We start from the raw sequence: 21,972 nt of genomic DNA on the forward strand, positions 1-21,972 counted from the left end.
AAAAAAGTTCTGGGCGTACTCGAGTTGAAGTGTTCCCTCTTCTTGGTGGAAATTAGTAGTATTTTTCATTACTTTTGGTTATCCTTAGGAAAATTTGGCGCTTAACATTTTAGTGGAAATTTTAACCATCTATAAACCGTTTTTTAAACAGTGGGTCAAAAAGGCCTGTTCTGCTGGGTAAAACTGTTGGAAAATAGTAGACCACCCTAGTTTTCAATCTATAACCCGCAAAAATTCGTAAGAACTCCCTCATTTGACATAACGGTAGATAAGATTATTACAAAAATGTATTAATAGCGACAGAAATTACTCCCATAACTTACTTTTTAAATTTTTTTATTTCTTTAAATTTAAATAGTACATACGGATCTATAGAGAACATACATATGTATATACCTCAGACCTTCTTCTGTTCGCCATCCATCAGCGCCAGGCACTCAAAATTATAATTCAGGTAGGAAGTAAGAATATTTAAATTTAAAACTAATTCAATAATGAAATAAATAGAATTACAATCTCAATTGGCATGGCGAATACCTAACGCTGACAAGATGAGATAATAAGATTAGTAGCCTCATGGCTCTTTGGAATCTACTTTATGGGCAGTAGCGCCAGCGTTTCCAGACACACCGGCGTCGCCGCCGCCGTCGATTATTTTTGAAGTTGACCATGCCGCCGCCACAAAGTCTGTCGGCGTAAACATCTAGTTATATGTATGTACGTAGATAGATACCGAGCATGATCTAACTACACAACATCTGACAAGATGAAGAAAAAGAACAAAAGTAATTTTCTGGCTGACGTTTGTAATTTCGGCGCCATGTTATTTTCTTTGAAAAGTAAACAATATTTCCTAGATTCTCACACGCATAAATCTTAAATCGCCCTTATTCCCTCTCTAATTTGTATGTACATATGTGTTAAAATTTTATCGAACACAGATTTATTCGTACGACATTGTATTCTCACTCCCATCCACGCATTTTATTCGCTGTCAATACAAAACTTTAAATTTGCTATCGATTAAAAGCGAAAAAAAACATGTTACATCACTGGTGAATGGTTTTGAGAGGAATTTGGTAAAAAGGGTTTAAAATTATTGCAATACTTGCAATATATTGCAAGCATGCCAGTAAGTATGTATGCACACGTATGTACGAGTTCGTAAATGTTTTCAACAAATGCGATCATGTCATTTGGTATGTCTTCAAACAATAGCGCTCTAATGTGTGTTGATGCCTCGATACCACGATAAGTTAATGCTGGAAAAATACTCCCTTATTATTAATTTCATGTGAAAACATCATTTCTAATCGTATCAACCGATATCCCGCGCTCTAAGCCGTACAATATGTTTTTTTGTTTTTTTTTTTGTTGAGAGTTCAATATGAGAACAAGATGAGTGAGATGAGTGAATGCGTATCATGTTTTCGAGTAGGCTGTCAAATCGCGTGGGCATTAACTGCACAACCCTTAGGTGCTCGCATCCGCAAAATGACTAAACTGTTGTACTTTTAATGGGTTGTGCATACTTACATACAGTACCGTTTTGTGTTACACAAACTTGTGGCGCGCTAATGCAGATCCAATTTGTACATGCAATATAATTATATGTACTAACCGTGAATCCCTCTTTGATTTTGTTTGCAAATTGTGTGTGATTTGTAAATGTGTTTGTACATTTGTATAATTTATAAATATGAACGTCTTTCTTATGTGCTTACCAAAGTTTGAGTCCCACGAAAAATGCAATTGAATTGGCAAATAAGTATGTTTGAGAATTGCCGCACTTCATTGATAAATAAATATAAATATGTATGAACAATTTTATATTACAAACAAATAGCGTATAACTTTGAGTGTTTTAAAATGTCTACCCTTTTTTAGAGTTTTCCCATCTTTTTAGTCATACGTACCATATGTATGTATATACATATGTCCCAATGCAATTTCGATATCTACTGACGAAGAGTACGTGGCTAAATAGGAATTGCTATACGAAGAGCTCTTTCTAAACCTTATGGAAGGTGGGATCTAAACTACACCAACGGCAGCACTCTGTACGTTGTTTCACATTTCGATCAAGCTGGAGCACGGTCGGCAGGCATAGGAAAATGTGGATCATAATACATAGCTGCAAAATGTCCAGGATCATGTGGAGAACATATGAGAGCAAGCGTACAAAGTTTCTCATATCTCTTAAGGTGAAGGAGGCTAGGCTACTGATTGGCCTTGCCAAGAGATAAAATATGCAAGAGATTTAAAACAAATTTGGTGACAATGAAGCCCATCCTCTGCGAGTGTCTCGCCTCCTGGGAGCAGTATTTCTATCCAATGTATATATATATATTTTGGGCGACAAATGAAAGCGAACACCTTGCTCCAATATAATATTCACAATTCTTTTCATGATAAATTTTTGCGCATTAATTATTTATGAAAATATAGTTCATTCTATAAAATAAACCATTTAAATCAAAGTTTCACACTTTCTATAAAGTTCTCAAAAATTCAAAAAAATTTCATAAAAATTTTCAACATTTTATACGGAATTTTCCAGTATGCAGTTTTTAGCGCATTCAATTTTAGCGCAGCAATTTAAATGGAAAATGATTTTTTATTTTCTGTAAACTTCCATACAAAATTCAAAAAATTAAAATCATTTTTCACTTAAATTGCTTTCGTGAAATTGGCTGTTAGTCTGATGAAGTGCAAATTTCAACCGGCTAAAAAATCTTGTTGATTGTAGAGGATTTCTTTTGGAGGCTGCTTTTGCGGATTTTTTTTTTTTTATAACAAGTGCAATTTACAAAAACTGGCGTTGATTATTTTTTTAATTTTGTTGCTAACGGTCTCTGGCGTTTTATTTCATAAGGAATTCATGCTTATATGGAAAAAAGTGCAAAAATCCGTCACAAAAAAAATCTCAAACATCAACGGGATTTTTTTGCCGTTCCAAATTTGCACTTCATTATCTACACTAAAATTGAATGGACTAAAAAACTGCATATCTGACAATTTTCTGGAAATTCTGAAAAAAAGTTGAACGTTTCAAAAAAATTTTTTTGGATTTTTGTGAACTTTATATAGTGTGTAAATATTTTTTATCGTAAAAACCAAAATGGCAAAATAACGAAAACTGCAAATATAACGATTATTCTTGGTCGAAAAAATCATAAAATAACTATTAAATATGATCAAACAAATATATCTAAATCTACTAAAAAAAAATATTTCCATACCCGAAAAATCAAAAATTACGAATATTTTATTTTATTTTATATCAATTTAATTGTCTTTTATATGCAAAATGCACACACTTTTGTGAATATTTTAGGATAACAAGCAGTGAAATACATAAATCGTTAAAAGTTATTACACATTTATGAAAAAATTCCAAAAGTCACACTCTTACCAAAGCTGGCATTCACGTCAATCGGCATGACAACAACTCGGCATGCCGGCAGTGAGCGGGTAAACAAGCACTCCATAGGGGACGCTTAATTGATTTTAACGAAGCTTAATTGGTTGCATTTGTATTCGAAGTGTATGTGTCTGAGCATGCATACACAGTGAGAAATCGCTGCAGTAACAGAACAATTCAAATGATGTTAAGAGCTACATACATACTATGTACATATATACATATGTATGTATATATAGTACATATTTTTCGTTATCAAAAAATCTATGTATCTCAGCTATTTAAAGTTTTGAAAGTTAGAGAATTTAGTATTGGGATATCCGATTAAGCTGGACAAAAGCTCGAAAATTCCGAAACCTTTACCGAACTATCAACACATGTATGAAATATTTAGTAGGAAATACTATTTTTATTAGGAAATTGGCTCGGAAAGTAACGAACTACTCACTGAGAGCAAACATTGTCTTATTCTCGAAAATTTGATTACTGGCAAGGCACTGGATAGTTTTTTTTCTGGAGAATACTAAAACATAGCTATAGCTAATATATTTAATTTTAAAAAATTACGTTATTAACAAAGTACTCAAACATTTTTAACCGGCTTCAAAAATGGGCCAGGTTATCAATTCGTCGGAATGTTTTCTTTTCTTTTTTTGTGTATGCCACCGCATAACGTTGGACCACGTGAATCGATTTCAATAATTCTTTTTTTTTTATCGGAAAGATGGAACATCAAGGGTCGTCCCGAAATAGTGGTTTAGTACTCCTAAATTTGTAGATATATAAGAATTTAAGTCGGTTGTGTTTTTGGTTAAAAATTACTTATTAAATAAAAAGTTCTATAAACACAAGATACGCTCAACTTTCAAAAGTAATAAAAATATTAAAAAAGAGTTTTAATGTTAATTTTCCTCAAATTATGGTTTCGATGGAGATGGTGATTTTTCACGATTGCCTCATTTTTTTAATATTTCAAATACCGAAAAAATTAACTGAACTTGTATTTTTATTATGTAGCTCATTTCAGTGGATCGAATTCGAAATTGACAAATTAAATCTTCGAATCCTCGTTAAGTACAAAAAAAAAGCTGTTAAGTGTAAAAAAAACAACAGTGAAGGCATTCCATATTTTTAGCACAATGTTTTTATTCGCAGTTAAACTTTTAAGAGCTTTCAAGAAAATCGAAAAATCATATAAAGGCAATTCATCAAAACCCGTAAATTTTGTATGGAAAATCAAATTATTTACGGTTGAAAATTACAATAGGCTTGAAGTCTAGAAAAAGAAGTCTGATGAGGAGATGTAGTGATCTCCGAAATAACAGCTACATATAACTTCTACCACTTTGTTGCTTTTTTTTTATTTTTCCTAATTAACATAATCTTGGTACAAAGCTCTATAGCAATATTAAAATTAAAATAAGCTTATTTGTATGCGAGATTCAAGTTTCAAAAACTAAGTTTTATTTTTTTTCATTGAATTTCCTTAAATGAATATAAAATTCCACTCATTTATCTATTTTATAGTAACATTTCTAAGTTATGTGATGGGATTCCAAGGAATACCTACCAATCAGTCAAAACTTTAAAGCCGTTTAAACCGTTAACCAGACTTTATGATATTTCTCAATTTGGAGAATATCAACATAACATAATTAATTAATAATTAATAAATTAATGCCATACGCTACATTGCCATACGCTAAATTTGGGGAAATCTCGATTAAAATTTGGAATTAAATTTCTCAAAAAAACGCAATTATAGAATTTCTCCAAAGCCTCAGAAAATGCTACTATGTAGCTCATGAATTTCTTAATCTATTTTGTCGAATGTTATATTTGGCAACAATTTTGCATACGGCAAAGTGTGATATAAATTTGCATAAATAAACGACAAAATTCGACTCAATATCTCGTAAGCTAAAGGAGATAACCAAAAAATTCGATTATATTGGCATAACTGCATTATTAACTCAAATTGGCCCAATTTTCTCAAGACCTTAATAAGAGCCCTGCTCTGAATTTCTGAGTCTAAAATTAGTGTTTCTTTTGTCATAAATATGATTCTGAGACCAGTCAACCGACTGACTCTTTTCGTACTCTCTTGGTGTCTCTTTGTTGAACAAAAAAGTTCAAGTAAAAGTTTATAAATAATCAGAATTATAAAGAATATTTCAAGGCGAACCATTTTTTTTTTGTTTTCGCCTGCCGCTATCACCTTATATGAATTCAGAAAAGCGTAATTTTTCAGAACCCAATATGACTCCTAACTTGGACTCATATTGGCGTGATTATCTAAGAAGGGAAATATGATCTGTTCTGACTCTTTTGGGCTCATAATAAGGGTAACAACCCAGAATTCTGAGACTCTTAAATGTTTACAGGGTTACATGTTGCGGATACAATAAAATCTATCTATGTACACTTTTTTCCTAATTTGTTATACAGGTAAGACGACTTATTTTGGAACGAATTTTCGTCATCCCTTGCCAAGTTTGACCATCTTCCGTGTCATTTTTCGTTCGAAAAATTCTGCTTTGTAACGAAATAGAAATGAATCGAAAGAAGTTTGACTTCCGCATTGTGGCCCAGGTGCATTCTGCTTTTTAAACGACATGAAACAAAAAGGATGAGGCTATCAATTCGTCGGAATATTTTACTTTATGTATATACCCGGATAACTTTGGACCACGAAACCCGTTTTCGATAATTCGTTTGTTTTTTTTTTTTATCGTAAAGGTGGTACCTCAAAGGTAAGAACTGATTTTATTTTATGTATATTAGTGTTCAATTAAAGTTATAAACATCAATATATAAATTGTTGTTTGTACTTTCGTGCACACATTTTTGACTGTGTAAGATCTGATGACCGAAACCATACATATGTACCTACATATGTATGTAAGTATTTGTAACATGGCACAAAAACATCATCCATAGCTAAAGTAGGCACCTAAATAACCATGGATGGAGGCAGAAAATGGTTTACGGGGAATCTTATGTCTAAAATTTACCACTCTTCCCTCTTATATTCGTGCGGATCATACGAACAAAGAAGACCTGTTACTCGCCGAACGTTTTAATACCGCCTTCAAAAGGCTTCAAGTGGGAATATATGACGACCTGTTGCAGGAATACACCGTCACCGATAGAGCGCATTCGAAAAATTTAAGATTTTATAGGAGAAGCAGAAAATTGTTAAAATTACGTTTAAAATGCTTACTGATCATTTTTAAACATGCTAATAACAGGCCTTTTCTGCACGTTACCAATGATTTTATAACCGGAAAATTTTATTGCAGAGAAATGTTACCACTTCTTGTTACCGAGATTTAAGTTTCATAGATAATGCAGTCAAAATATTCATCAATTCATGTAAGTATGCCAGCTTATGAATGGTAACAAAATTTACCTTTTACAAGAGTGTCAAGAATGCGAAAGAGGTTTAAAAATTAACATTTATTTATCTGTAACTTATTGTTACCAACGCTGTAATATTATTTCAAATACATACATATATATATATGTATGTACATATATTGGTCTTTTGGAAAAAGTGACTATAATCCCCCTTGCATTAGTGCTGACGATATGGAAATTTCCAACAGGTATTCGGGGTGAGATGTAAGGTAGCAGCTATTTAGATACTAGATGACCCGTGGAGATTCGGACTGAGGTTGCAGCAACTTTCAGCTTTCATTTATGTAGGTAAGGCAGGAAGGCGTACTCGTTATGGGGTCATCTTGTACCGAGCGGCTTAGCTTTTTAAATGATTGCATGTACATACATATTAGGATGTTTTTTGGCGACTTTGTCTTTTATTCACTCTCACCTCGAATTTTTGTGGGAAATACATTAAAAAAAATCCATGAAAATTTGAGCTCTTAATATTAATAATCCCACCAGCGAGGTATGTAGTACGGGTCACTAAACCCAATTTTGTGGAATTTTCATGGATTACTGAGCTAAATTGTAGAAATTGTGGATCAACTTCGAAGCCTAATACCTCAAGAAATATCGATGTTAGAAATTTGTAGGAATTTGAATGTCCTACAATTTTGTCATTTACACTTTTTCTGTAGTTCTTGCTATTTACTAGATAAGGGCAAAAAAAAAAACGAGAATTTCATGGAAAATTTGGGTGCAGTGACCCGTACTACCTCGTTGGTGGGAGGTAGGGTTACGCCGCAATGGACACTTTTATAGAGCATTCAATTCTGAACAAAAACCCCATCATTGACCAAGATCGTACTACAAAATTTCTCCGAGCTGTGGAATTTTTAAGAGAAAAATCAACGTTTACGTGTATTTTAGCTTTTGAAAAGAGGCACTCAGCAGGAACCGAGGTGCCAACTAAATGACAGTCGGGCATGTTCTGAAATTCGAAACTTTGAAATCGACTCGATTTGCAAAATAATTTTGAATTATATTTGATGAAAAGAGTGAATATTCTAAGGGAAACCATAAAAGAAGCAGCAGCGATATGAAATAAATCATTTTAATGTGAGACTTGTAAATTTTACATTTATTATTCAATTTAGACGAGCAGTGCCTTTTTGTATTTGTGAAAGATCATGCTTTGACGTGCAAGCATCCAAAAGTTAACAGATTCTTTCATATTGATATTTTTACCGAAAGTAACTTAAAAAAAAAATTTTAATTATGCAAAATTGTCGATGAATGAAAAACACTACCCCACAAGTACAATGGAAATTGTGCATATTATGGAGAACAAAATTTTTTTGGCTCAGAAATGGTAATTGTTATGAAGAAAAATGTTATATGTACAAGTTTTTATAGATAATTGCATAATCTACACTTTTGTCTCACCTATTTTTGTGATAAACCTTACCATTTGATGTGACCTTTGACCTTGAATAAATTATTTTGTAGGCGTGAGATCGATGGGGACTTGTGACATTTTATTTATAATTGTATTTGCAACCCTCGTACCAATTGAAAAAAAAGGTAAAACTATGCCCTTTTACAGCGTTGAGTGTAACATCAAACACATTTTGCACCGTGGCAGAAACGAAATCACCATAAATTATGAGTTCAAGTGGATCCTCAGTATGTATAGTCAAAGTGCCTTGTCCTTAGTTTCGCCTGAAAAAAATTCACCCGAAAATTTGTCATCCGCCCATGGTAAAACCAAGGAAACCAAAAGTGAAAAGTGAACAGGTTCGGGGAAAATTAAACTTATGATATGGCTGATTATTATCGAAGTTATAGCTGAAAATCTCTGAAGTGAAACAACATTTCGAGCTTGTTTTGTGGAACTAATTGCTTCTGGTTCTCAATGATAAAAATACACATTTTATAATTTTTTGAAATTCATATTCTGCCTTATCCTGAGTTTCACCTGAAGAAAAATCACCCGAAATTTTGTCATCCGAAACTCAGGATAAGGCAGATTAACTTTTTTCGAAATTGTTTGGATTTATTTTCTCGCGATTAGTAACAACGATTTTGCAAATTTTCAAATAGTTAAATATAAATGATATTTTCTGCCCATTTTTAACCGACTTCAAAAAAAGAAGGTTATCAATTCGTCGAATTTCGATTATTCTTTTTCTATCAGAAAGGTAGTGTCGCCGACGTGGTCCCATATTAATTTGGTTAAGATCCGATCATTGGATCATGAAAAAATTAACGGTACTCCAAAGCTTGTATATGAGAATTGAAGTCGGTTGTGTTTTATGCTTAAAAATTACTTGTTATTTTTTATATTAGCATAAATGTTATGTACATAAAAGCTATTAAAAATGTTTAAAATATTGAGGACTTTTAAGATCGCGTTTTGGTAAAAAATATATTTGCAATAAAAAGCGAGTATCTAACTTGCAACGAGACGAAATTTATTCATGTTTTTCTTTTGAAGGGCAACGTATTTCGGATGAAACTGAACTAAATATCGAGATCTTACCTACATACATGCATATGAGTATCCAAGAATATTCCAAAAACTTCGCAAATACATAATACATATATGCATTTTTTTTAAATTTTTGTGTTTTTTTTTAGGTTCATTTATTATTTCTCCATTAGTTACAGTGTTTGGATTTCGATACATGATACTATTTGCTTTTTGTTTTTAGGTGTTGGTCATTTAATCATTCCTATACAACAACTACATAACATTTTATCTTAACAATTTATTAGTGTCGTTACAATAATTTCTGGCTTTGTTTTTTATTTTAGACACATATGTAGCGTAGCTGTTACCTTTTTTGCTACTTTTTTTTAAGAGCATTTTCCAGTATCAATTCTAGTAAAGGAAGTAAATAGTCCATAAAAAAATACCCTATTTCCTTAGATGTTTATTTTCCGGGGATGAGCGCTGGCAGAGTGCAGATATAAGCTTATGTAGCTTATGCATTGGCGAATTCAACGCCCTTTTGGATGTTCTTCTTAAGCTCAGGCAGTGCAGCGGCCAACAATTTCTTCTCGTAATCATTCAATCTGGGCAGACCCAAGTTTTCCTGTAAACCAGTCTTTCCCAAAATGAGTGGGGTAGAGAAAAATGTCGCTTCGGTGACAGTGGATTGCACATACGAGCACTCGACGACGCCCTTCTCACCGTTCAAACCTTTCAGCAAAGAACCAGCGAAGCGTGCACCAGCATATGCCATAGACAAAGTAGCCGAACCAGCGCCAGCTTTGGCTTTCACCACCTCAGTACCGGCTTCCTGGATGCGTACGGTCAACTTTTCAATGGTGGCCTGATCACCTTTGAATTTAGGCTGGCATTGTGAGATGATGGGCAGAATTGTAACACCGGAATGTCCACCGATAACGGGTATATCAACTTGCTGGGGATCAACACCCAAAGCGGCACCAATGAAGGCACGTGCGCGGACCACATCCAAAGTTGAGACGCCAAATAGGCGTTTGGGGTCGTAGACACCGGCCTGTATTAATGTAATCGGTTATTAGTTGGTAACAGCAAAAAAGATGAAAATTTAGGCATAATGTAGTGTAAATTTGCATATTTGTATGTACATTAGGGTGCCCATCGATATATTATTGCTTGTTTATAGATCTTTTAAAGGTCATTTAGAGGTCGCGACCTGTCGATTTAGGTCAGAAAATACGATTTTGTAGATTTATGAGTTTTTGAATGACTGTTTTTATATACATATATATGTAATAATATAAGGTCGGACTAGGCTCGTTGGGATTTTTTATCGGGTAAATTAAAAAAATACCCATATTTCGTTTAATTTTTTTAATTTTTACCATCGATAATTTCTACAATTTCAAAATATGGAGTACTATCTAAAATTAAATCTATTTTCAAATAAACTTATACCGCATTTATTGCAATTGCATAAAAATTGTAGAATTTATGGGTCCTTTTTAATTTATCATATACCATTTTAAAGGCCTATATATCCGCTTCTCAGATCATATTCGATCTTTGAAAGCGAATAAAAAATAGTCATTCAAAAACTCATAAATCTACAAAATCGTATTTTCTGACCTAAATCGACAGGTCGCGACCTCTAAATGACCCTTAAAAAATTTATAAAAATAGGCAATAATATTTCTCATAAAAACGAATAAAATTAGGGGGTAGAGTCTTGAAATTTCCAAAAAAAAAAACATTTTCGATGGGCACCCTAATGTACATATGTACATATATGTATGTAAGTATTAATACAACTGATAAATACAGTAGTAGACAATACTACCTTCTTGAGAATTTCAGCAGCAATTGGAACGCAGGTGTTAACAGGGTTGGTGATGATGGCCACCAGGGCCTTGGGGCAGCTCTTAGAAATTTCATTGGCAATGTCGCGAATAATACCAGCATTCACGTTGAACAGGTCATCACGGGTCATGCCAGGCTTACGTGGTACACCAGCAGGAATTACAACAACATCAGCATCTTTAGAAATAAAATAAAATAAAATATGAACTTAAGTCATTTTGCTTTTTAGTACAGTCTAAATAGAGTTGAAAATTGGTCATCTGACAATTTTCTGCATGAAGTTTAATTCTTTTGAATGCAATTCTTGTATTCAGAGACTTGTGGTAAAGTTAAGAGAGCGAAACTGCTTTCGTTTGTAACTGAAAGAGCAAAGTTTCCTCAAAAAACAAAAAAATGTTGCCCTTCCACGGTGAAAAATGTGTTTTGTGTTACACTCAACACTGTAAAAGGGCATGCTTTTGTCCTTGTTTACACTGAGAGAAACGTCAACTGAAAAATTATTTAATATTACCAATTTCAAACTTGAAAAGGAATCAACGTGATTTTTAGTTAATATTAAAAATGCCTTAGTTGATATTTTCAACAATGATTTGGTAATATTACTTGCAGAATTGAGAATAAGTGGAAACGAATTGCAAATCTTTGAAAGTTTCTTAACAAATAGGGAAAAATATGGTGAAATAAATAATAGAAGAAGTTCAAATAGACCAGTGCAAACGGGAGTTCCACAAGATTCCAAATTAGCAGCTACTTTTTTTTCAATAAATATCAATAACACTGGTCTACAAATTTCAACTTTTTTTCTGCGAATAAGACGGGACCTGGTGTTTCTGAACGGATTTTTCGTGCTGAACACGAATCCGGGGTCAAAAATGTCCCATCACGTCACGTTTTCGAGAAAAAAGGGGTTGAAACCCCTAAAAACAGCGTTTTTGGCCATTTTCGAAAAATTATAGAGCTGAACCCTGACGTGGTACAAATTTTGCATATATCAGAAATTAAAGGCTAAACCGTGCCCTTTCGAATGAGCCCTATGCCGAATTGATCGCGTGCACCCTTAAAGCAGGGGGTGTATTTGTGTTTAGGGGTGCAGGAAAAATTGATCACAGAAAGAATTTAATCTTAAACGATCATAGAAAATTAATAATGCCAAGGTTTTAACTATATTAAAAGTCGCTGATTACGAATCTGCAGTTAGATTTTAAAAATTTAAGATGACGGGTCGAATATGGTGGATATAAAAATTGGACTCCTAGACACAAATACACCCCCTGATCTAAGGGTGCATGCGATTAATTCGGCATAGGGCTCATTCGAAAGGGCACGATTTAGCCTTTAATTTCTGACATATACAAAGTTTGTAGCACGTCAGGGTTCAGCTCTACAATTTTTCAAAAATGGCCAAAAACGCTGTTTTTAGGGGTTTCAACCCCTTTTTTCTCGAAAACGTGACGTGATGGGAAGTTTTGGACCCCAGATTCGTGTTCAGCACGAAAAATCCGTTCGGAAACACCAGGTCCCGTCTTATTCGCAAAACCCTTGTAGACCAGTGTAATCCATTCAAACTTAATCTAAAAGAAACTTGTGTTTAAAGAATTAATAAGTGGTATGACCTGCTACTTAGAAGAATTCGAACAATGCACAGTGGACTGCCCCATAGACAAAAGTCAAAAATGTTTATTTTTCAAAAACGGATTTCTGTAATGCTTTTTTAAAGAAAATAGTGTGACATTTTATGGTGATTGAACATTTATACGCATTTGACACATGAAACGGTACTTTCGCCTCTTCAAAGTCAACAAATGTGAAAAAATTCATTTGATGTGAAAAGTGCGTGTAAATTAAGCCAATTCGAATTTTGCACTATTTTGTGTTTAAGTGTTAAATAAAATCCAAATAGCGATGGAAACGTAAGAAACCGGTATGCTTTATAAGTTAGCCATAGAAAATAGTGAGAACAATTCACTTTAAGCAAAATGCAAGGTGATTAAGTCTTCGTACTTTCACGAATGCAATTTTCAAGTATTCTTAGTTCCCTCAAATGTACTCTTTGAAAGCTTGTTTGTATACTTTTCCTTTTATTTCCCTTTATTTATTACGCGAAAAATTACAAACTAAGTATTAATGACCAGACGGATTTATTACTGCTCTAATACAAACCACTAAGTCCGAGTTAATCCGGATCAATGCTGCCGTCTGTTTAAGCTTTAACATACATATTATATATTTCTAGACTTGAGCAGGGGAAAAAAATGAAGTCTGATGAGGAGATGTGGTGATCTCCGAAATAGTGCTATAACTTCTACCGCTTAGACTTTGTTGCTTTTTCAATTTTTCCTAATAAACAATCGTGGTACAAAGCTCAATAAAAATATTAAAAAAATAAAATGCTAACAAGCCACAATAACATTTACAAAAATTAAAAATTTTAATTTAATACACTTCAGAGGAACATTGCCTAAACACAATTATACGAACAAATAGCTGTTGATGCAAATAATATTTTAATAACTCATAGCTTTTGTAATTTTTCCATGCTGATAAGATTCCATTATGCACTTGTGATTCATAAGTTGTTTTTATTTTCGTTACGTCAGAAGCGCATGATCTTTAACATATAGATAAGGGGTAGATCATCCTTGCATATGCATATACAAATCGCACATTTGCTGCAGGTGTCATAATCCAAAAAATAAAAATAAAAATACAAAAATTTAGCTAAGTAGGCATAAATTCTATCAATTCTTCAATATTTCGATTTTCTAGTCGATTTTTGGCGTACAACCGTAAAATGTAAATGCTTGGGCTAGTCGATTTCTCATTCAATTTTCCAGTCGACAGAAATCGATGCATATAAATGCAGCTTTGGGTGCGTTCCGAAATGCATCAAGCCAAAGCATCAGTCTCTTTTACTTCTAAACTACAACTGATGAAAATATCTTATTTACGCAATTACGTTCCAATTAGGCATTTAACCGTGGTTGCGTATATTGGACATTTGCATCATTTATAGTTTAGAAATAAAAGCGTCTGATGCTTTGGCTCGATGCATTTCTGAACGCACCCTTTAGCGAATCTTAATTTATATTCTTTTCGTGTTTTTTTTTTTTATTTTTATTTATGCTTTTGTGTGTAAACAAAATTCCGATCAGCTGTTCGCATGTGCGTAGCCAGGATGAAATTTAGGGAAGGGGCTCCTATACAAAAAAAATTTCGAAACCAATTTTTTTCAAAACGCGCTTTTCATAGCTTTAACCTTTTAATTGTTCTTAACTTAAATTCTGTTTATCCGATGAAAAACATTTACAGTGCGTACATGGTAACCGCAACCCTCAAAATCAAAATCGATAAAGTTTGAATTGCCAAATTTTGAATTGTGTCACTTTTGAAGATCGTGTGCGATATGTACTATTCACGAATTCACATGCCACATTCGCATATAACGGTATTATGCTGTAAGAAGCGTGCAATTAGGTGCTGCCACGTAGTCGTGTATGCGGAACATCAGGAGAAAAAGTAGCATAACTTCTGACAGTATGAAAGTTTCCAAAGTTTTTTTTTTTAAGTGTCTTGTAAAAACGTCCGCAGAGTTTGCTGTTTAACAGGCAATTAGGGTGGTTTTTGCCGTTGTTTTTGAAGAGCTTGTGCGCTGTTGTTCCAGTAAAGGGTAGGTTTTTGATTTCTTGATCTACTGAAGGCAGAAAAACCGCGAAGGTTTATTAAAACGGTCATTTGTATGGTATATTATAATTGTATCTGAAATTTTTCAAAATTTCTTTTTATAATTCTTTTCGCATGGAGAAAATTAAAAATTTTGTAATGCAAATCTTAACTAAACATACTTAAAAAGATATAAAATATTCATTCCAACATATCTGCAGTAAAAACAATTATTTTGTACATACATAAGTTCATTTTCATTGAAATAAAAGTTTTATTCCGTCAAACTTAGTGAAATATTTATTGAGTTTTCTTGAGTGCTTTTACTCGTTTGCGGACTTTTGTACAATATATTGCACAAATTTGAGGTAGCCCTAATAGCTACCCAAAACAACTTTTGAATATATATATTTTTTTTTACTTTTTGTATTATGAGGCTCTATGGACCTTGCAATTAAGAGGAAAAAATTTTTATATTCATCAGGGACAGATTTGACCGGAAAGGATTAATTGTTATGTCCAAATAGTTTATTTTTCCTACGTTTTCTTTACCCATAGTGAATTTTATATTCGTTTGTCGGCTGTGAAAGCAGACCTTCAATCTGTGTCACTCCATGCAAAAAGGAAAGGAAAAAGGAATGCAGAGCGGAAGGCATCTTTACTGTCAAGAATGCTTTCCGAAAGTCTCTTACCCAGAAGATAATTTAGGTAGGCCTTCTTAAGTAAAGCTATTCAAAGAGGCCTACACAAGAAACGCAGAAAAAAGTGCTTCCTTGCATGCCTTCTAGAAGGGCTTATCCATTTACAATGTAAGCGAATGCAAAAATTTAAATTATTTAGCATTACAAATGAATTTCAATAAACATTTATGTTGCAATAACACAAATTTGATATAAACCTTAGCAAATGCTTCAAAGATGTATGATTTTTATATATAAAAGCCACTTTAAAAGAACTCCTCCAAAAGGCCCTCTGGAGTACGTCCTATAAAAGCCCATCTGGAAGGCTTCTCATGGGTAGCGAAAGAAGAAGCCCTTCAATTTGTGCCACTCCATACAAAAAAGGAGAAAGGAATGTAGAGTAGAAGGCCTCTTGGGTCTCAGTAAGGCCTTTCTGAACGGCTTTTAACTCCTGAAGTTATCTACTGGGTAGCTCCTGAAATTATGGCTTTGCTATGAAAGTAGCATACGTGCAAAGTTTCATTTAAATCGAAGGCCATCGCGCAGAAAACCTCCTCTTTTGTTGTAATTATGATGAAATACAATTCAAGATGATAAACTTACTTTTTAGAGCTTTGCCCAATTGCTCTGGTCCGACGTGTCCCTCAGTGGTACTTTGGGTGTCAATGTGCGACAAATCGGCAGCAACGCCGGGTGTGTGCACGATATCATACAGTGACAGGTTCGTAACCAATGGGTTGTTCTTCAATAACAGCGAAAGGGGCTGTCCAATACCACCAGAGGCACCGCATACTGTGACCTTGAAGTTGTTCTAAAATATAAATTCAACATATTTTAACATTTGCCATTGCAAATACGGCATCATATTTGGAGAAGATTTCATTCACTCAGATTTTTCGTATTATTTTATTAACATTTTCCTAAATTATTACTTTACTGATGATTACGTAAACTGCATGCACTCGTCACTTCACGGCATATTCGAACTGAGCTGTTTTACTAAACTCTTTGCAATAAATAATTGATAATCACCTGCTTTGTGGTAGCGAAATTCCTCACGGATTGGATAGCCAATTGTTTGGTTACTTGCTTCAACATTTTGCTATTTTTTTACTTTACAAAATTAAGTGCACTCGCTGTAACCTCTTCCTGCTTCGATGGCTGCTGATTCTTGCCTAAAAAAAATTGCGAGCTACAAAGCAGCGAAGTCGACGAATTCACAACAATAACAACGACACCCCATGTACACGGAAGCAGAGGAACAGATCAATTTGACATATGCGACAGCGACGCGTGTGATAACCGCATGCCAGCGGCTGCGCAATCAAAACATGTACGTTCTGCATGTACATTTGTGTATGTGCTACGATTTGACGTTCACGTACAATGCCTTCGCCTGCTTGAAGTTGGTGGCACTTTAATGCCTCTACTACTAGGGAACTACTAATTAGAACTTTTTGTTTTGAATTTTAAAGTATTTTAAAAAAGAATTAATTCGCTTTTTGTTTAATAAGCCGAGTAATTGGAAAATTGGATCTTTTTTCAAGCGTGTAATTTTATTAATTAAGTAGATTTACTTACATTGCTACATATGCACTGGGTAGTTAAAATAATCTCAATATTTTTTTGTTTTTGATCAATAAAATATAATCAATTGTTTTGTACAAACTATTGACAATCTGATAATTTCTTAATCTAAAGATGTTCAGATATTTTAAAAGCAGAAAACATATTTATAAATACTTTTGAACTGTGCTATATACATACAATTCACTGAGTAATATAAGTGAATACGTTGTTATAATATAATATTCCCAATTATTTTAATGAAAATTTTTTTTCATTAATTATTTATGAAAATATAGATTATTATTTAACATAAACCATATAAATCAAAGTTTCACACTTTGTATAAAGTTCAAAAAAAACGTTCGAAAAACGTTCATCAAAATTTCAAAATTTTCATTCAGAATTTCTAGAAAATTTTAGAGTATGCAGTTTTGTAGCCCGTTCAATTTTAGTAAAACAAAGTGCAAGTTCAAAGTCGCTCGGAATTACCGTTGTCTTTTTAGATTTTTTTTTTGTGGAGGGTGTTGCGCATTTTCTTCCATACAAAAATAGACAAAAAAATTCTACAAAATTAATGGTTGAAACATGAAAAAAATTTTCATGAAAATAGTTGGAACAAGGTGTACACTTACATACATTTGACACTGACTGTATGTGTGTATATATCGCTCGTTTCCTGGAAGATTGTCATAATCTAAAATGGCTTTTCTTTTATGTTGTGTCAAAATTAGGGTCAATTGTGCAGCTTTACTCATTTTCACTTTGGTTAGCAAATATAGCAGGAAAGTAATAGGAAAACATTGACCAAAAGCTTTAAAGCCGTTTTTTGTTTTGTTGAGTTATGAATATCTTCCAGCAAGAAAGGGATTTGTACCTAAAAAATATAAAAACTTTTTTTGCATACATAGATGTTTATGGCGGTACGCGCCTAAACATATGTACATATTTAGACCTATGTATTTGTTCGTTAAATTTTAAATTTTTGCAGCGCCAATTCCACTTGCATTGCAATGCATTCGCGCCTCTCGTCGAATATCTCTTGGACAAGCATTTGCTTTTTGTGTTCCAATAAGGTGTTCTCGCGTATATAGTGCTCTATTATTTTTTCGTAATCACCATCGCCACCAGCCGCAGCATCGTCTGAGGCTACATTTGCACAATTTGCAGCCAATAGCTGTTGATGTTGTTGTTTTAGCCTTAATACTTCCGCTCTTTCTGCAGTAATACGCGCCTGTAATTGATTCTTCCAAGCAAGTAACTCCTGACTTTCTAATTGCAATCTAATTAGTTCAGAATATTCAGGATGTGTCTTAGGTACCATTAGGAAGGAAGAATCTTCATCAATGTAAAATCCATCAGGATGTGTACCATCTACTGCAAGTTGCGATTCTTCCGAATGGATGACATTTTGTGGTTCATTTTGCAATACGTCAGTTGCTTCATAATCTACATTGTCGTGGGTTAAAGAACTCCTTGTTGCAGTTGTTTCCGGTGACTCAGTAGTAAACTTGGTATTAGTTTTAATTTTAGTTTCGTCTTTAATAAACACGGATTTTATGGGCGTTTTGGCCGATCCATTTACGAGGGGTGCATCACAACCTTGAAGTGGTTGGGTGGATTTTGAGTCAGTCGTGTCACTGCTATTGGGTAGTGTACATGTGCTGGCTGTTTGTGACTCTTCCATTGACTTTTCTTGTCGCTTCTCAAAGCTGCGTAATTTGCGTTTAAGTTGAGTAATTATGCGTTGCACTTCCCATAGCTGTTCCTCGCGTTTTTTGGAAACGAAACCAGCATTCATTTCTGCGTGAATTTGAGCTAGTAAGCTTTCTTGTTTGCGTAGCTCTACTTGAATATCTTCCGGAGTTTCTGGGAGTTTCGGACTTGATGCTGTTATTGGAGGAATATATCTGTATGAAAGAATAAGTCAACAAAAATTTTATCTTAATTCCATATTTTCTACTTTATGATCATTTTGACGAGTCTGTAAAGGCGATGCGGTTTTCGTCTTGACAACATACTGCTTGTTTGAAGCAACAATCTATTCTTAACTTATTTTACATTTTAAAACTGATTTTTTCTATCTTATCAAGATGTTCGAGATCTTCTCAGTTTTATTTAATTTACTTACTTGATAAGAGTCATATCAGCAAACAAGATCTCACTTTGAGATAACAGCGCAACCAACAGCCGGTGTGACATCTGCATGGGTGGGCTTAACAGCATTGCCAACGATTCGGTTGTTAGTTTATTATGTTTACCATGTAGAATAACCGCGTTAAAGTGGAGTTGAATCCATGATAACAGTGTTCGGTTGCAGCTGGGAAGTAGTTCAAGTAGTTGTTTTAGCTCCTCCTGTTGTTTGCTCTGCGAATTAATTGATGCCGCATCTTCAAAACGTGATATCAAATCCGTGGTTAAAATCGGTTCAGGCAATTCACTAAAATAAACACAAAAATTACAAGTAAAAAAAAAATAACACAAGATACAGTTTAACTTTAACATATGAAAGCATTGTAATATGTACCGTAAAAACAATTTCAACAGCGCGCAGGCCGTTGGTATATCCAATTCATCTGTTTCTGGTTGCCTTTCTCTATTATTATACAGACGTTTGAAATGTTGGATGCGTGTTTTTAACGGTTCTACTTTATAGATTTGATCACTTTTAAGAGCGTGCTCTTGAAGGTAGTCTATACAATCGCGCACCACAAGCGGTAGGTCAACACCGTCATGACAGCGGCTCCGTTCCGTGGCTAAACTAACTGAAACTCCGAAAACTGGCTGTACGTCGCCCAATTCAAGTACTTCCACAGATACATTGTTTACTTGTTTTGCCTTCTTGTCCTTTTTGTCTTTATCCTTTTCTTTATCTTTTGATTTTTCCTTCTTTTCTTTTTCCTTGCGCTCCTTATCTTTCTTCTTATGATCCTTTTCTTTTTCCGTCTTTACCTTTTCCTGCGGTTTTTCATCTTCCCGTGCCTCCTTCTCCGACTTTTCCTTATCACGCGACTTTTCACGCTTCTCTTTACTTTTTGAAGAAGCAAATTTGAATGCCTTTGATTTTTTGGATTTCGATGGACTTCTACAGAGACATTAAAAAATATCATACTTTTCCACAGACAGAAAACTTACTTGGCATCCAAATCCTCCTCTGGAGAGCTTTCTCCCTCCAACGCCGCATAACCGCGGTCTTTGCCTTTATCTTTCTTGTCCTTTCTTCTACCAATAAGCAAGTCCTTTTTACTTAATTTATCATGGTCGCTTTCGCTATCTGCAAACATATTTGAATTTCTTATTAAACAGATTTAATTTATTTTCAATTTGCAAAATGCCGACTTACAATCGCTATCTTCTTTGCTCTTTTTCGATTTTCCATCTCCACCCTCAGAGGCATACAGCCCAGGAAAATCTTTTTCCACATCCGGACTGTCGAAATCCATTATTTATTTACGGTATGAGTGTTTTATTTATTAATAAATAAACAAGAAAATTATTTACCGTAGAGAACTTCACAGTTTACATTTTTCTCATTTGTCAACAGAACAGCTGTTAATTGACAACATCGCTCCCAATAATCGATGAAAGTTTTATCGGACACAGTGCAGCAAACACGTAAAGGCATAGAACAAAAGGAGCCTTGACTCACTACCCTATAAGAATTTGGTGATGGAAACTAAAACTATGTTCACATATCAATATTATCTCAATCAAAGCTCGTTTTTTAATCACCCCGTTTACACAGGCAAATCTCAGATTATTAGCCGTCAAATTTGTTGTGCTTGTTATTCTCACATCTCAAGGGAAATTTATGTTTCTTCTCTGTGCCACCGTGATCACGTTTTTCTTCTCTAATTTGCAATATAAATATATTTTAACTTAACATTTTATTAAAAATACCTTTACAAACCTCTTTTACTTGCTAGCGTACATTTTTGTTTACTTTTACATTTGGCATTTCTCCTCTCTTTCGCAAAAACAATCGATAAAACTAGGATGGACACCGAAAAGTTATCGGTTAAATCTGAGATTATTTTATAATTACAGATTAACAAGGTACGAATTTTATATGGCTAATCTCTTGTTATAATTACAGATTAGGGTGTTAAGCTCGAAAATGAGGATAATCGACTTATATGTGAACCTGGTATAACATTCTCATATATCTTACTAACACATTTGCAAATTTTGCGTTGGTTAAAAAGGTTAAGGTTATAGTTAAGGCCATAAGTTGAAAGAAGATAAAATATCACATGTGTACATTTGTTTTCATCATTTTTTGCACATTGGCATTAAAAACGTCATGGGAGTGTTTGATGGATATTTCCATCTGTAGGGTAATTAAACTGTATGTTTTTGCACTTGCTTAAATTCCTGAAGTTAAATTTATTGTTTTATGAATTGATTTGTTGTTGGAAAAGAAAACTTTTGATTATTAATAAATAAACTTTTAACGCGATCAAATAATAAAAAAAAAATTAAATTTTAAACAACAAAATCAGCCTTATTCCATGTGAATAAATCGTTCCCATAATTTAGCCTGTTAAAAACATATTGGAGTGGACTTGTTGACATTAACCGTGTAAACAGACAAAAAATAGTATCGGAAAGTTTGATTTTCAGAAATAAAAACAGCTCGAAAGCCACCTAACATGCAAAGTGTAACTGCTCCTGCAATCTGTTTTGGAAATTCTTCAGTTTGAGAGACTTTTGTAAAGGACTTGCACTTGTCACGTCTTACAGCTACTTAACAGCATACAAATTCACCAAAATTTGACACTTCTTTTGGTCTTCAGCTTAGGATTGGTCTTAATTTTCGGCTTCGCATCGATCGTGTTAGCAATTTTAAGCTGATGCCTATTTGACTGGTGAAAATTGCTGTGGATTTTATATATTTAGTTTCAAGAATATCAGCAGTGTAATTAAAT

General features: G+C 33.8%; 2 protein-coding genes across 2 annotated transcripts; both read right to left on the bottom strand.

Moving 5' to 3' along the window:
* Positions 1-9,437: 9,437 nt before the first annotated feature.
* LOC118751861 (malate dehydrogenase, mitochondrial-like) lies at positions 9,438-16,761 on the bottom strand. The gene is made up of 4 exons (XM_036486687.1): positions 16,511-16,761; positions 16,082-16,289; positions 11,119-11,315; positions 9,438-10,335 (listed from the first exon to the last, which is right to left on the bottom strand). Exons 1-4 carry the CDS (start codon positions 16,574-16,576, stop codon positions 9,796-9,798), a joined length of 1,011 nt encoding a protein of 336 aa, XP_036342580.1. The 5' UTR covers positions 16,577-16,761; the 3' UTR covers positions 9,438-9,795.
* Positions 16,762-17,442: 681 nt separating this feature from the next.
* On the bottom strand, positions 17,443-20,601 carry LOC118751860 (ralA-binding protein 1-like). The gene is made up of 5 exons (XM_036486686.1): positions 20,388-20,601; positions 20,180-20,318; positions 19,572-20,129; positions 19,176-19,484; positions 17,443-18,954 (listed from the first exon to the last, which is right to left on the bottom strand). Exons 1-5 carry the CDS (start codon positions 20,485-20,487, stop codon positions 18,015-18,017), a joined length of 2,046 nt encoding a protein of 681 aa, XP_036342579.1. The 5' UTR covers positions 20,488-20,601; the 3' UTR covers positions 17,443-18,014.
* Positions 20,602-21,972: the final 1,371 nt, after the last annotated feature.

Source organism: Rhagoletis pomonella, unplaced genomic scaffold, assembly GCF_013731165.1.
Source record: "Rhagoletis pomonella isolate Grant_MI unplaced genomic scaffold, Rhpom_1.0 Rhpom_scaffold_01048, whole genome shotgun sequence".
Taxonomy (NCBI): Eukaryota; Metazoa; Arthropoda; class Insecta; order Diptera; family Tephritidae; genus Rhagoletis; species Rhagoletis pomonella.